Here is a 16913-nt window from a genome sequence, read left to right as displayed (position 1 = left end):
GCTTCAACTGTATTATATTTGTTAGGAATGGGTCAGTAAGTCTAGGGATTTTTGTCTGGACTGAAATTTCTTCCCTTGTCAATACTCAAGAAAAGGACTTCAGTCCAGACACAAATACCTGCAGCCATTGTAGACCAAGAGATATACCCTCAGCCTGGCTTTCTAAACTAAGTGGCCACATGTCTATTTGTCAGAATATTTTTGGTGGTAGTGGTAGTAGTTTGGTCTGGGTTGTATTTTTTTTGGATGGATGGATGGATGGATGGGTGGATGGGTGGGTGGATGGCGGGCAGACAGATATTAAACTTCTCCATTACTTGTGTATAACATCATCAAGAGTTCTGATCCTGACCCACTACTTCCATTAGATAAGTACTGAATGTCACTGCAGAGAAGGTTGAGGCATCTGAGTTGCAGTTGCTGTGTAAATGTAAGATCCTGTTTCTATGTCAACCTTACTTAACCTGACATTTAGAATATTGAGAAGACAGGATATTGATAACATGGCTCACACTTTTTATTAACATCAAATCTAGCCAAAAATATAAAGGCTCCTGTTTTGTGAAATGTCCTTTTTGGTGAACTATTCTGTTTCAGAAATGTGTGTTTCAGATTGATGCTTTTAAAAGCTCTGCTGAAAACTTAAGTGAATTGCCCATTTAGTGCAGTAGTGCAATTATTTCTTAAATAGCCACTTAGCAGCAATATAGTAAATTACTTCAGAGAATGAACCATGTATGCTCATTGAACTGAGATGATCAGACTTCTATTTCACTCTGGTGACAAAAATCAGAGCCCTATATCTAATTTGTCAGTGTTTTTTAAAGTCTTTAATGTTAGTATAAAGGTAGAAAAGGCTATGGATATGCTTCAAAATCTTATATGAATGTCTATAAAGAAGATTCCTCAGCATTCCAAAGAAAGAAAATGAAAGGCCAGTCTTGTAGATTAGTGTTTGGATTGTCACAGAACAGCCCTCCTGTGGGTTGAAAATGACAGATGTCTTCTGGCTGCTCAGGATCACATCAGTGCAGTCAGAACACTGCCACTTGGTGGTAGTAGAGTTACACTTCCTTTCATCCACAAAGGCATTCACAGAGCCAACTGATTATCTCCATCTCCAGAGAGGAATAACCAAAAAAATTGAAAGGCTATTTGTACAAAAATAAAATGTGTGTTTTGCAGCCCAGATTGGTAAATCTGAGAATTTGAGAGTGTATAAACTACCTCCTCTCTTGTCCTAATTGTGATTTCTGGTATAGTTTCTGTATCACATTGTCTAAAATCACATTGAATACTTCAAATCTGCTGTGTATTATTGGCTTGAATATTCCTGACACAGAGAATTTTCTTATCCTTACCTAAAATCTGCTTGCCTAAAATTTGCTTTTGCCATATTCTGTTTAATTATGCCAAACACTTTCCCCCTTTCTCCACTACCTCCTGGACAGTGGAATCTGTGATTTCCTGTTTTCAAGTTACAGCAGGTAGAAAATGGTAGAACTCAGAAATGTAAATTAAATGCAGCAATGATCATTTATATTTCTATAATAGTGCTCTTTTTTATTCCATGCCAGTTACAGCAAATTAAGATGGATTACAGTTGAGCTAAAAAGCTGGTGACTAGGGATGGGAATATGGCCTAGTGGGAAGAGTGCTTGCCTCGTATACATGAAGCCCTGGGTTCGATTCCTTAGCACCACATATCTATAGAAAACGACAGAAGTGGTGCTGTGGCTCAAGTGGTAGACTGCTAGCCTTGAGCAAAAAGAAGCCAGGGACAGTGCTCAGGCCCTGAGTCCAAGCCCCAGGACTGGCAAAAAAAAAAAAAAAAAAAAAAAAAAGGTGACTAAGGCAATGAAAGGAAAACTGGAAAGTTCTGCTTATAAAGGAAACAAAAAGATTTTGTATTTGCATGAAATTATAGGCAAGTAGAAGCACCCCCATTCCCTGAGGAATAGCTACAGATTTAGCAACTAACGCTTTTTGGGGTGGTTGTTTTTTTCCCCCATTTTTCAGATTACACTCGACGTGTTGGCTGACATGGGTCACGAAGAGTTGAAAGAAATAGGCATCAATGCGTACGGACACCGCCACAAATTAATCAAAGGAGTGGAGAGGCTTCTAGGTGGACAACAAGGTAAGCTGGCAGGAAAAAAAAAATAGGAGTTATCAATGCAAGAAAAATGTCAAGGCTGGCATTCTAGCTCAGACAGTCTGGCCCCAGAGCCCAGCCTGTGACAGTTCCAGCGCCCTCTGCCTTCTCACCTCATTTACAGCAACCACTCCTCCAGCTGAAGAAAAACACCTGGAGTTGCTCTCTCTCCATTCCCGCGTTCCACCCTAAGTTTCTCTGGAGTTGTTAAACTCCACCTTCTTGTTGCTTTGACCATGACCTCTCTCCCCGTCACCTTCCAGCTTCTCTCCAGCTTTCACTATTGCGCCCTCTAACGCCTTCTGTGCACTGACCTCCGGACCCTTTCCAATGACTGTGACCACAGCATTCTTGAGCTCAAACCCTTCCATTAAATCCTGTTGCTTTGGGAATAAAGTCAGAGACTTAAAGCCTGCTTGCTTACCTCTTTCCTTTTTTTTTTTTTTTTTTTTTTGGCCAGTCCTGGGCCTTGGACTCAGGGCCTGAGCACTGTCCCTGGCTTCCTTTTGCTCAAGGCTAGCACTCTGCCACTTGAGCCACAGTGCCACTTCTGGCCATTTTCTGTATATGTGGTGCTGGGGAATCGAACCCAGGGCCTCATATATACGAGGCAAGCTCTCTTGCCACTAGGCCATATCCCCAGCCCACCTCTTTACCTCTTATTGAACCTTCCTCCCTTCTGCTTGACCATCAACTCAGGGTGTTGGGGTATGTTTTGTTTTGTTTTTTTTCATTTTCCTTTGTTGTTAAAAGCTCCTTAGCTTTTTCTTTCATGCTTATCATTTCTCTTAGAAATACTTTAAATTGTAGGAAAGCAAGAGAAGATAAGGAAAGGAACTTGATTACTCTGCAGAGCTAATAAAATTGCAATGATGTGAAACTAAAAGGAGGTGGTCCTGGGCACTGTCCTGGAGCCTCATTGTGCTCAAGGCTAGAGCTAAAGCACATGAGCCACAGAGCCATTTCCAGCTTTTTCTGAGTAGTTGATTCAAGATAAGAGTATCGGGCTTTTCTGCTCTGGCTGGCTTTGAACTGCAATCCTCAGATTTTACCTTCCTGAGTATCTGTGATTACAGGTGGGAGACACCAGGAGCTGGCTTTAAAAGAATGTTTTGGAACTTGATTCCTACTTATTTCTCTATGTTATATACTCTGTCCGTGAAATTAGCCGGATAATTAATATGTGAACATTTGAAGCCAGTAGAGGATAATTCTTACATTTTAGACATGACACATCTTCCTGGGCATTCATGATGTGAGTTTAGTTCAACAAATACTACTGAGCCCTGCTGAGTACAAGGAGCTCTGAAAGAATAGATCAAATAAATTCCCTAAAGTATCACCATTTGTTCTCTTGTCTTGGTTATATTCGTTAAATACAATCTTATGTTTGATGCTAAAAATGGAAATAGTTTAAGATATGTCTCAAAATGTCAGTTATTTATTAAGTTTTCCCTAACATAGAACCTAGGTAATATTGACTTTTATTTTTTTTCTGTCTTTCAGGAACCAATCCTTATTTGACTTTTCATTGTGTAAATCAGGGAACTATTTTGCTAGATCTTGCTCCAGAAGATAAAGAATATCAGTCAGTAGAAGAAGAGGTAACGGACATCAAAATTTTTTTTAATTTTCATTTTCTGACTCCTATTAAACCTGTTTCTAGTCAGCATAAACTTATCTTATACTTCCTATGATCACTTGCCTATTAACCTGTCTCCATTAGCAATCATGGTAATAGAGTATTGCCAAAACTGAAATATGATTGTAGATGAGAACACCACAGTGCTTTAGATTATACCACTGTAAATTAGAGCTATAACACATGTTATATATTTATTGTCCAGTATGTGGGTAGATTTTTTTTATTTTTGGAGGCTTCCTTGAAATTCATGTAAGTATACATTCTATTACAACTAGTTTCTTGGGCTGGGGATATGGCCTAGTGGCAAGAGTGCCTGCCTCATATACATGAGGCCCTGGGTTCGATTCCCCAGCACCACATATACAGAAAATGGCCAGAAGTGGCGCTGTGGCTCAAGTGGCAGAGTGCTAGCCTTGAGCAAAAAGAAGCCAGGGACAGTGCTCAGGCCCAGAGTCCAAGCCCCAGGACTGGCAAAAAAAATAAAACTAGTTTCTTAGAACTGAATGTGGTTCTACAATATTTAATTTTCACATATGCTTCAGAATTCAGCTACCTAATTCTGTACACATTTTGTTTCTCCAGTCATAATTATTTCAGTAAGAATAGGAAGACTATTTGTTTGGATATCTTGGCAGAGAGATGGCATAGAAATCATTTTTTGGCCAGGAATATAGCTTAGTAGTAGAGTGTTTGCTTAGCATGCAAGAAGCAATGGGTTCAATTCCTCAGTACCACATAAAAACAAAAGGCCAGAAGTCTCTCTGTGGATCAAGCCTTGAGCAAAAGAAACCCAATGACCGTGCCTACTCCCTGAGTTCAAGCCCCAGGACTGGCAAAAAAAGAAAACACTTTTTTTCAGAATTTTGGTTAATCACTATTTTCTCATCATACATACTTACCTGCTAAATTTGTTGTACAATTTATAGTGAATTCCTATTTACTAATACTGAGTTTGAAGCTATTCATTGAAACCATAAGAGAAACTTAAAATATTGGAAACAGAGGTAATATCTTCAGAATTAATAATACACTGGCATAGTTTTATAAAGGTAATACATTTTGTTCTACAGATGCAGAGTACTATTCGAGAACATAGAGATGGTGGAAATGCTGGTGGCATCTTTAACAGATACAATGTCATTCGAGTAAGTTATAAAACGTCAATGGTAAAAACAGATTTGCAAAGCTTGCCCAAAAATTAAATCTTGATGAAATGGAGTTAGCAGATATAGAGAAAGGATGCCCAGTGGACATCAAATTACCCCTAAAATACAGAATAACAAAAAGTGTAATTAAAAATCATGTCATTAGAAAGAGTACTAGCTGAATTCCACTGACAAGACTTTATCACTGTAACACAAACAAAAACAAAATTGACTCCACCTAAGGAAAACATACTTTTCCTGGTATATTAGAAACTTACATCCTATTGATAATTAACTTTCTTTTCTCATTTCTTATTAAAGATTCAAAAAGTTGTCAACAAGAAGTTGAGGGAGCGATTCTGTCACAGACAAAAGGAAGTGTCTGAAGAGAATCACAACCATCACAATGAGCGCATGCTCTTTCACGGTACGCGTCGGGGGTCCTTGCAGACACCCCTGCAGGCTTGGTTGTGTTCCGGTGTCTTGTTTTGATTCTGCTCTTCATATGATTACTCTTGGGTGATTCGTGTCAGTATAGGTTTTCAAAGCACATGCAGAAAATAATGTATGTAAAATTGTTTCAGAGCTTAAGTTCCAAGTTTACTCACCTAGTGAAGTATATTTTGTTGTAATTTAGTGTAATTATTTTAGCTCATCATATGCATGATTGCATGTAGAATAACCTTATGTTTTTAACACTACATTGTATTCTAAAGTCTTATTCCATCTGCAAAATCCATGTCACATTCTTTCCTGATTGTAGTACAATATAATAACTTATGAATAATAAGCCAGCTTAGAAAATAAACTGGCATTATTAATTACTTAATCTATTCAGTAAAAACATGCTACTAATTGAAACTCTATTCTGTTTTTATATTTTTAGGTTCTCCTTTCATTAATGCCATTATTCATAAAGGGTTTGACGAGCGACATGCTTACATTGGAGGAATGTTTGGAGCTGGAATTTATTTTGCTGAAAACTCCTCTAAAAGCAACCAGTATGTTTATGGGATTGGAGGAGGAACAGGCTGCCCCACGCACAAAGATAGGTCATGTTATATATGTCACAGGTAAGTGTCCTGCCTTTAGTGTGGTGACTACCCTTAACCAACCACAGCGGCCTCTCGGTCTCTATAGAAGTCTCAAATTCTCCATAGTCTCACTTCCTAATAAACCAACCATGCTTAGAAGTTGGACAAAGCAGATACTAGTGATTAAAACCAGGCGTGCGCGCGCACACACACACACACTTACCAGCCCAAATCTGGGCCTTCTTTCTCCTTGCTCTTCACTTGACTTTCTTCACAATCAGAACTAGAACAGGCAGTTCCATAACAGATGTGGTCAATTGCTCAAAGAACTACTGCATCTCAGAACAATAGTGTATTTATAGGAGAAAGAGATAAGTTTATCCACCAGTTTCTGGCTTGCACTGACCAACATCCACACCAGCACCTGGGCCTGCGTCTGTGTAATACACAACACAAGCCACCAAGTAGACATGAGCCAGTGCTCGCCACCTGGGCGCTTAAAATGCGCAGCCGCATGCATTGGCTGGGCTTAACCCCAGTGGAGAAACCCTGGGGGCAAGAAGTGAGGACCTGGCAGGTCAAGAGGTACATCTTAGGGCTGGGAATGTGGCCTAGTGGTAAAGCCTCACATACAGGAAGCCCTGGGTTCGATTCCCCAGCACCACATAGATAGAAAAGGCCAGAAGGGGGCGCTGTGGCTTAAGTGGCAGAGTGCTAGCCTTGAGCAAAAAGAAGCCAGGTACAGTGCTCAGGCTCTGAGTTCAAGCCCCAGGACTGGCAAGGGACAAAAAAAGGAGGTATATGACTTGGAATGTTAGTTTTAATGATGTGCGGATGGAATGGCAAAGCCTCTTGCTAGCGTAGAACAGATTCACTCTCTCCTCTGGAGCCCACAAGGAAAGACAATCAAGCCAGCATCCCTAGAAAATCACCAGTATCATCCAACTTTAGAAAAAAAATCCAGACAAGACCCAATTATGTTAGGTCTAACATCAATTTTAGTTGGCCCCAAATAATCACAGATTTCCTAACACAAGGATCATTACTAAGAGCAAATAATTTAATTGGATAACTTTACATTTAACAGTGTAACCAATTTCACTGGGTAGATTTTTTTTTATCATTTCGCTTAAGAATTGGCCTTTTCTTTAAAAGTCTTAGTAGTAATTACTTTAGGTTTTACAGACTTGTGATCCCTATCACAATGACTGGTTTTGACTCTGTTCTACTGAAGCTGCTATAGACTATATGGAAATAAAAGCAAAGTCTTGTTCCAGTACCCAGTACAGTTGTGTTTGCAAAAGCAGAAGGAAGCTAGCTTTGGCCCATGTCAGTAGTTCTATGCTTTCTTCTCAGTCAACCTTCTGTATAGTGCACTGATTCATTTTTCGCCCAGGTAATACAATTTCCAGCCACATAAATTTAAGCTAAGTATTGTTGTTCATGTTCCACCCTCATTATTAGCACTTGTCCCAGTTTTGAGTTTTTCCTCATAAGGAAAAAAATAAGCCCACTCTTAGTATCAGATGTGGTACCTTTCTGCTTGTTTTCTTTACTTTTTACCTATCTATTCGTGCAGACACTCAGCTTTCTCAAATATTTCTCCTTTTTCACTAAGCAAAGCCTAAAAAAGCCAGGTATTTTCTGTGATTCCTAAACCATATCAGAATGGTTTTATACTGTAATTATTGACCTTGGTCATTTTTGTGCAGTAAATCAGTGTATCAATTTCTGTCCCATTCCTACACATACATTTGAAATAACATTTAGGTTAGCTTGCCTTGAATTAAACTTACCTTAAAAAAAAAAGAAAGGTAAAAATCTTAATAGTTACATTATTCTGAGATTTAAAACTTCCTTCTAATATTGCTCTTCTTTTTCCTTTAGACAAATGCTTTTCTGTAGAGTGACCCTTGGAAAATCCTTTCTGCAGTTCAGCACCATGAAAATGGCCCACGCCCCTCCAGGCCACCATTCGGTGATTGGAAGGCCAAGCGTCAATGGGCTGGCGTACGCGGAGTACGTCATCTACAGAGGAGAGCAGGTAGCCACTCACCGCGTGGCGTCACTAGCTTGTCAGACCTAAGTCCGCACTTCTTTCCTTGCATTGTAAATGTTAAAAATAGTGTTTTCATTATCTTCAAATCGTTATGCTATATCCTCAGTCAAGTGATTTGGTGAATATCCAGCAGATAGATGTAGAAACCCAAAATACTTTCTTCCCTAAAGCAGTATTATTTTTCAACCACCTGAGATACCAACTCTACTTTTATCATTATTTTATGTTTAGTGATAAAAAAAATTCCTGTGTAGTAGACAAACTAGGAGATTTTTTTTTTTTTTACTTGTTCCAGTTGCTGTCTTCATAGTGATTTCTTGTTAAGGTTTCTCATCAGCCATCCTTTTGTTCCCGTCAGAAAGACTCTTCACGTTTCACGCCCCCCTCCCCCCAAAAAAAGAAATTGAGGAGGAAGCAAGTTTAAATCTAAGCCATTACCCAGCTCTAAAAAATGATCCCTGGCTGGGAATATGGCTTAGTGGTAGACTGCTTGCCTAGCATGCACAAAGCTCTGGGTTTGATTCCTCAGTATCACATACACAGAAAAAGCCGGAAGTGGTGCTGTGGCTCAAGTGGCAGAGTGCTAGCCTTGAGCAAAAAGAAGCCAGGGACAGTGCTCAGGCCCCTGAGTCCAAGCCCTAGGACTGGCAAAAAAAAAATGGTCCCTGAACTATTGTCTCTGTGTTATTGGGTCTCAACATATTTCACTCTTACTCCTTCTAGCTGGGATTTAGAGGATTACATCATTTTCTACAATTAATTTGAACTCTTCTCAGCAGAATTACCCTTTGATTTAGCAAATTTCTATTGACCATATGCTGTGTGGCAGAGTTTGCTACGTGCAGTGAAGACAGGCACAGTTGCCGCTTCCTGCCTCAGTTCTGCTGTTTATGGCACACGCCTTCCAATTAAGGGGTAAATGAAGTGTAACCAATTTACACTACTCACAGTAGAAATAGAGGGCTGAGGTATAGCTCATTCAAGGCCCTGGATTCCGTCCCCAGTACTGAAAAAGGGGGCGGGGGATGAGGGGGAAGTACACTAACACCCAGTTTTCTAGACTGTAGGATTTCGCATGTTTATTTACAAATCCAAGTAGGTGGACCTTCCAGTTGGTCAGATCGCAGTCGCTCTGCTGGCTTCCCAGCGTCTTTGGGGCCAGGGAGGATGCTGGGGGAGATTAGTGGCCGCAGAGGCCTCGCAGTAAGAATGACTGCGACCTCTACCCGAAGGCTGAGCTGTTTTCTTCTCGTCCTTTCTAGGCATACCCTGAGTATCTCATCACGTACCAGATTGTGAAGCCAGAAGCTCCATCACAGACCGCCACGGCCGCAGAGCAGAAGACCTAGTAAATGCTCCCGGTAAAAGCCAGAGCCAATTCCAACCTGGGACTAGATACGGTGGACTGTGTCCAACAACAACACATCGATAGTCTCCGCATCCTTGGCAGCCTAGAAATGAGCTACTTGTCTTTTACCAAGCGTTGCTATAATGATGAGTATAGTATGAGTAACAAACATACTCCAAGCTACTGTTCCCTTTGCGGGAATGTTTACAAGGGCGGCCTTTTGACATATCTCAGGCTCATTCTCATTGCGTTACCATTTCTTAAGCCAGATTGCTTTGATCTAGACTTGGAAATGGAAAAGGAAAACCAGTACTGTCTCCTATGTTCATAATTCACATACTCCATTTGCTGTATGTGTATGATACACAGCAGACACACGCTTATTTCACGTGTTTATTTTTTTTCAAATATGCATCATTGGTGCTTTTTTTTTTTTTTTAATTACTTTGAAAATGAGCCTAGAGCCCTTCCCAGGATATTTTGAACCAATCACACTGAATAAAAACCATTCACAGTGCAGCCGAGCTTCTGGCTAAGCAAGATGCTGGTTCCACTTCTTTGTGGGTTTTGTATCTTTGCTTGTTGTTCACACAAATGGAGATGAAAAGGAAAATCATCAGGCTTTCCTTTCTAACCTGTCCCGCTTACGAGGGCAGACACACCCCGCCCCTGACATAGGCGCTGGTGAGAAGTGGGAGCCGGGAACAGCCACTTGCGCTTCCCAGCCGGCCCGCTGCGCCCGGGAAAGGACAGTCAGGGAGACATCCGAGTGGCAGCCAGGACTGCTGATCCCCAGTGAACTGCCAGGCCAGGCGGGCTGAGGGCCCCCACGGGGACGGGGAGGAGCCAACGCTCCCCTCACCTGCCCCGCGCTGCCAGAACGGCCTTATTCCCAAAGCCAGTGAAAACACGTGCTCCACGAGGGCTTCCAAGCATTCTTTTACTGTCTCTTTACTTTACGACTCCCACCCCGTGTTGATAGATAGACGTACACAAAGGCAAGAACTTTTCCGACCTCAGTTGGGAGGGATATTTTGAGTAGCATGCTTCAAATAGTTTATAAAGATCTCTGCACTAAATTTTTGAACTATTGCTTCAAACTCCTTAATATATTTAGACAAGTAGAACAAAAAATTGAAACCAAAGCCCTTTCGGTTGTTTCTTTTTTTTTTTTTTAATAAACTTGATAAAGAGGTACCATACTGATAAAGAAGTACTGCTTGTTTTCAGCAACATTTGCACAGTACATGTTGGCAGTAATGCAGTGTTAGCTACTGCAGTCCTCGGGCTGGGCCTGCTCGCCATAGCGGAGCGTTGGGTAGAGTGCATGTTTGTATTTGCTTGAGATGCTGTGCACCTAACTCAGCTTTGAAGCAAAAGTAATAGGAACATCATAGAAAAAATAAGAAACCGTGTCAACCTACCACTTCAGTTTAAAGTCCTGAAAACTAATTTGACTTTTGTTTTGTTTTGAATGCAGGCTGATTAAACTGTGACCCCTCCTTTAAATTTCCAAAAGTGAAATAAAATGGCGACATGCAACATGTTAGAAATAAGCTCTCAAAATAGACTTTTTTGTGTCTTGAGCCCAGTGCCAGCACGAGGCATTCCGACCGCTGAGTTTTTCTACTGAAGCTTGCGTGGGCCCTCAGAGCTCAACCAAGAATTAGTGTTTGTCACCTCTTGACCTAGGCTGGGCGATTTTTTTCTTGGCTGCATGTTTAGTGGGACTAGAATTTAATATAAAGCTTCAAATTTTTATATTCCATGAGAGGGCTTTTTTTTTTCTTCCTTCCCTTCTTCTTTGCTGTGTGTAAAAGGGTTGAATTGGCCCTCGGCTTCATTTTCAGTAACTGGAGTGTGTGTTACTCGCCCTCACTTCCATCATAGAACAGCAGATACAGCTGTGGGCTTTAGTTAAAAAAACAAGTCAATACGGTGTAGATACGGACAGCGCTGTAGCTTCATTAAAAAGATAAACCACTATCCAGCGGTGGTTGGATGTTGTGTTATTCCATCATACTAACTAGCTTATGTGCCAGTTTTAAACGTGGGCCTTACATTTGAGAAGTGAAAACTGTGGTTCACTCAACTGCCAGTGTTTTATGTCAGATGTTCTGTATACCTAGCAAAGTCCATACAAGGAAGATATCGCAGCGCTTCTAGTCTTATAATGAATCAAGCATGTCATCGTTTTTGAAAGAGTGTGCGTATATTATCAGTTAAAGAGAGTAGTTGAAGGGATATATCACAGAAGCCAAATAGAGTTTTTCAGAACTTGAAAGCCAAAGGTCATCATGAGTGTACTTAAAAGTTAGCAAACGTTGATCATACTTGGAATTTCCATATATAATAATGTGAAGAGCCTTCTGGGAGATAAAAGTGTGGCATTGAAATTGACTAAGCTCTGTTTAATTTCTTATATAGGCACTAATGAAAACCACAAGCAGAACACAAGTTTGGGACTCCCTAAAACACACCCTCTGATTCCTAAACTGAGCAGAAAAGAGTCCTGACATTTCTGCCGTTTCCACCAGCTTTGCTGGAATTCAAGTCAGAGGGCTTCATTAGGTGTGAGGGGCCCAGTTTCGTGTGTGTGTGTGTGTGTGTGTGTGTGTGTGTGTGTGTGTGTGTGTGTGTCGGGATCCTTAAGCATCAGTTACCTGCTCTGCGTACTTTCCTCCTGGGTCTTCCCTTTGCTTTCCCTCAATTGCTGTTTGTAATTTTGAGAAGCTCTGGTTGCCTCTGCCCCTGCTCACTTTCTTTCCAGTTGCCTCTGCCCCGCTCACTTTCTTTCTGCTTCTTGAGTCTTACACAGGAATCAGGACTCTCCATTTCCACGTCCCCGCGCGAGCTGGGTGTGGGACTCAGGCGCGCTCTGCTTGTTTGTTACCGCACAACCACATGGAGCCCAGAGTTTTTCTTCTTGACAAAATGATAGCGGTATACCAGGATTCTTATTTTCCATTTCCTCTAGCAATCCAGAATTTCTAGCCAAGTAGAAATTGTAGCCAATCAGCTTAGGCAAATAAACAATATTGCGTGTATTCATGAAATCGCCAGGCAAGCGTCCTTGTGCTCCTCTGAGCTTGATGAGAATGGCTGATCTCCCTTTGCTGTCTATTAAAATAGCCAAGTGCATTGATACATACAGAGAAATGCCTGAATGTGACAAACACTAATATAGATTCATTTTCTAATGTCATAGATAAAAAATAAATTTTGATTAGAGCAGGAAAGCACATCTACAGAATGCAATAGGTTGTTGAGATTTTTCTCCATTTCAGTATATTCTCTAAATGCACAAAGGGTTATGAAACATTGTTCTCCTTCCCTTTTCAAATATGTATTACTTTGAGTCCTATAAATGGTCTCACAAGCAAACGGTGTGTCTTTCCAAGCAGCTTTCCACCCATACACCCAGACCCAGACCTCATTTGTATGATAGCTGCAATAGCTTCTGACTGTGTTTTCTTTCAGAGTAATTATCTACCTACAGCTACAGACTTTAGTCATCCAACAAATATTCAAACTTGACATTAAACTAGGGTTTGATGTGCCAGACATTTATATAAAGAATGAAGTTTGTTGGATGTTAAATCAGTGGCAGGGAAATGAAAATAATATTTGCGCTATTATGAGGCACATCTAACATAGGGAAAGGAAGAACAGTCAAAAAATACCACCCTTTAAAAGTGAGGCCACTTCTGGCAACTTGTGCATTTGGCAATTAATAGACAGTTTTTCTTCCTAAGAAAGCCTTAACTCGGCAGACACTTTTTAATCTTTTATATCCTAATGTATAAAACATTGTAATTGCATTTCTTGGCATTGGAATGGTGTCACTCAGCGGAGTGTGTCTCCATGTATTTCATATGTGATAAGCTGATGAGGGTATATTCCTAATGTGCCCTTACACACAACAGAGCTAGCAGAATCTATCCAGTCCAACTTGCGCCTATCTGAAACTCCTCAGATCTTGTGGTTTGGAGAAACGCTAGGAAGAGTCCGAGCCTGCTCAGTTGTGCCCGTGGGGATAGAGTAACAACCGTGATGCCATGCAGAGTTTGCACAGTGTGCGAGCTATTTTTTAATCATTTTAAAATAGAAACTATGATATGTTAACCTGAACACCTGTAGGAAACTGAAGATTTTATATACTGAGACCAAATGTGGTCATGGTGAGACCTCTTTTCGACTTCACTACGGGGTAACGTTCACACCGAAGGAGGATTCCATTTGGACTCTCCTTTGGCCCTCTCTCCCTCCCACTGGACGTCTGCCGTCCTCCCAGGCGTTCCCCCGCCCTCCACAATGCAGGTTGTCTTGTCATTTTGGACTGTCTGCCTATTTCCACAGGCCCACGAGTGCCTCACAATCCCACACACGCTGCTGTCCTTCCCAGTGTTCAGGACAAACAGTCGGGAAGCACTACGACAACGGAAGGTTCAGAAGGACCTCAGTCTCTGAGGCTGGTAGCCGAGACCTAGCAGGGGGCCTCGTCTGGGTAGCGTTGCTTCTGCTCCCGTCGCTCTATGGCTTCTTCTCTTTGTGGTAATATTTGTATCTCATACCTACAAAACTAGTAAGGTACTTTGATCCCCAAGGTTTCTCAAAAACATTTACAAACCAGCTTTGAGGAAATCCCGAGTGTGTGCTGGCAGCATCGAGTAGTAGTTGTGATTTTCTCATTGTGATATTGTTCTGTGTAAGTAACTAACGTAGTGGCCTTCTGGTTCTCACCCGTGTTGTTTTATTTGGTCTGTGTGCCCTCTGAAGACGGGCTGCATTTGTCTGTTTCTAGGATTGTCAGGTAGAATATAAGAAGGCCCATTAAGCTGGAATTGCCAAGTTTTTTACACTGTTTCTACAGTGTAAAGAGGGAAGGAGATTCCTTACCTCCATGGAATTCAGATTAAACTGCGGAGCCTGAGCTTTTGCTCTGTTTCCTCTCCCTGGCAATCCCAGTGACTGGGTCGTGGAAAGTCACTCGTGGCATGGAAATTCTTCTAGTCTCTGTGTCTTTGCCTGAAGGCCTCTTTTCCCTCACGCTCTGACTTACTTTCCAAAGAGGGCATCAGGAATGTAACTGACGCCGCGGTGGGGATTTCTATTTAAAACATCTTTGTGATTGTATTTAACCTGTAATTGTGCTTTGGCTTAACATCTAACTTACACTACTTGTAATTCATTAATCTTCAATAAAAACCTTTTTAAAGTACACTGTGTGGATAGCAATCCACTCTCAGTGGTTTTCTTTAACTCTGTCTGCAGCCGTCTGACGAGCCGCGACACCGCTGGCCTAAAGCTGTCCGCACTGGTAGAGCAGTCTTCCTGGGCTTCCCAGTGAGAGCGGGGTTTGAAGTCCGTCATCCCTGCCTCCGGGTCCCTGTGGGTGTTGGGAAGTTCAGCCATAGCAGGAGGTGCATGGGTTCCCTTAGCAACCCCCCCTCCCCCGCCACAGTTCCCGGGCCCCGCTTGCTGGTCCAGAGACGCAATTCTGCCCACATCTTAGTCTAGAAGAAAGAAAAGGAGAAGGATTGTGTGCTGAAGGCAATGATGAATAATAAAACCCTAGCACGCCTGGAACCACAGCACTGCGGAGGCAGAGGCCGGAGGACAGAAAGTTCCAGAAACACCTGGACTTCCAAGCAAGACCCTGTCATTTAAAAAAAAAAAAATGACTAGCATAAAAAACAGGACATTTTTCTCATTTCTTCCCCTCTTCTTTCTCCAAGCTTAATGATCCATTAGGTGACAGGTTCAAACTAAGGTACAGTTGTACTGGTAAACTTGGTCAGCAAAACTGTCCGTCACGCGAGGCTGACAAGTTCTTGGGAGCACGAACAGGTAGTGTGGAACCCATAAGATGAGCCCAGGCCTGTGGACTCGCCATGCCTCCAACACCCCCGAAAAATCTCCTCGTCTTCATTTACAAGCAAACTAACGAAGTGGTGATGCCGTTGATGTTCTATGACACAATTCTCCCCACTGTAAGGCCAAATGCAGTCGCTGCATGCCACCCCCGGCTGCGCCCGACGTGTTACATAGGAGTGAGCAGAGTTGAAGTCACGCCATGATTTGACCTATCTTTGTGTAGCGTTATCAGACTCTAAATGCCTTTACACTCGACTTCCCCCCTTTGGTTCTTGTGTTAGGAAATAAAAAGGATCAAAATTGTGCACAAAAGGCAAGTAGAATATAAAATTTGAAAAACAACTTAAGGGCTGGGAATGTGGCTTGTGGTGGAGTGCTCGCCTAGCATGCCTGAAGCCCTGTGATTGAGAGCTTGTATCAACTACAATCGATTCCTCAGTACCACATGAACAGAAGGGGCCGGAAGTGGCGCTGTGGCTCAAGTGGTAGAGTGCTAGCCTTGAGCAAAAAAGAAGCCAGGGACAGTGCTCAGGCCCTGAGTTCAAGCCCCAAAGAAACTTCAACAACATGATTTCCTTTATGACACCAAGAATCCCTGTTTTTCCCTTGAACCTCTGAGTAGTTGCTTGGTGAGGGGCGGCCACAAAAGCACTTGATGGGCTGGGTTTTTTAAAGGAAAAGTAGATCTAATATAAAGGGATGAGTATTTGGGGGGAGCAGCAAATTTTGAAGAACTGCTAGTTGCATAGTTCCCATGGCGGTTCTGACCCACCGAGTCAGGGTGGAAGGCTTCGACTGTATTTACAGTACTCTACTTTGGGCTAGCTTTGCTTTCCCCAGCTTTACTATCCTAAGCCGGAATAAAGGCCTCTCTGCCAAAGGAGAACCTGCTCCCATCAGCCTGGGCCCTCGCTGCCTTGCTGTCTGGCTGGCATCTGCTCAGATAGCCTGAACATTGTGGAAGTAAAATAGTCTCTTTATTTTCACCAATTTCCACCTGTCATATACTCTTTAAGGTTTTTGTGTGTGTGTGTGTGTTTGCCAGTCCTGGGCCTTGAACTCATGGCCTGAGCACTGTCCCTGGCTTCTTTTTGCTCAAGGCTAGCACTCTGCCACTTGAGCCACAGCACCACTTCTGGCCTTTTCTGTGTATGTGGTGCTGGGGAATCGAACCCAGGGCTTCATGTATGCGAGGCAAGCTCTTTTGCCACTAGGCCATATCCCTAGCCCCCTGTCCTACACTCGTAATAAAAGCTTCAAATAAGTCAGACATTATACCATGTTGGTGGTGGTAATAGGATTCTTGACATTTCCTGCCCAAGAACTGATTAGGAAAGTGAGTCTGTTGATCTTCACTTTGGTAATTCTACGTACGAATCACTAGTACAAAGCATAAGATAGGAGGTATTGGGAGAACAATTGAATGGAAGTCAGGAAGCCAGTGTCCGTTCTCTCTAAATGACTCCATAGCTGGAAGGAAAGGAGGATTCTATGCCTCTACTTTTCTATCTGCTAACTGGGAATCAGGCCACACAGGACCGCCTGGAAATATACAGGGCGATGTCTGGTGGTGCAATTAATTTGCTAAAATACTGCGTAAGATGAAGACCTCCAGCTCTGCCGTGAGACCACGTTAGGCTGGCCCTGCCA

At 42.1% G+C, this 16913-nt stretch overlaps 1 protein-coding gene across 1 annotated transcript in view; it reads left to right on the top strand.

Annotated features, from left to right (window-relative positions):
- Tnks (tankyrase) overlaps window positions 1-10647 on the top strand; it is a 153311-nt gene extending 142664 nt beyond the window's left edge. Inside the window, exons 21-27 of the mRNA XM_048330906.1 lie at window positions 2020-2140; window positions 3662-3759; window positions 4871-4945; window positions 5267-5372; window positions 5832-6018; window positions 7867-8023; window positions 9301-10647. Coding sequence (XP_048186863.1) covers window positions 2020-2140; window positions 3662-3759; window positions 4871-4945; window positions 5267-5372; window positions 5832-6018; window positions 7867-8023; window positions 9301-9387 — 831 coding nt within the window. The 3' untranslated portion in view covers window positions 9388-10647. The remainder of the gene's footprint in view (window positions 1-2019; window positions 2141-3661; window positions 3760-4870; window positions 4946-5266; window positions 5373-5831; window positions 6019-7866; window positions 8024-9300) is intronic.
- The last annotated feature ends 6266 nt before the right edge of the window (window positions 10648-16913 follow it).

This window comes from Perognathus longimembris, chromosome 21, assembly GCF_023159225.1.
Source record: "Perognathus longimembris pacificus isolate PPM17 chromosome 21, ASM2315922v1, whole genome shotgun sequence".
NCBI lineage: Eukaryota > Metazoa > Chordata > Mammalia > Rodentia > Heteromyidae > Perognathus > Perognathus longimembris.
Note: the sequence above shows the minus strand (reverse complement) of the source record. Positions and strands in the feature narration are given on the sequence as shown.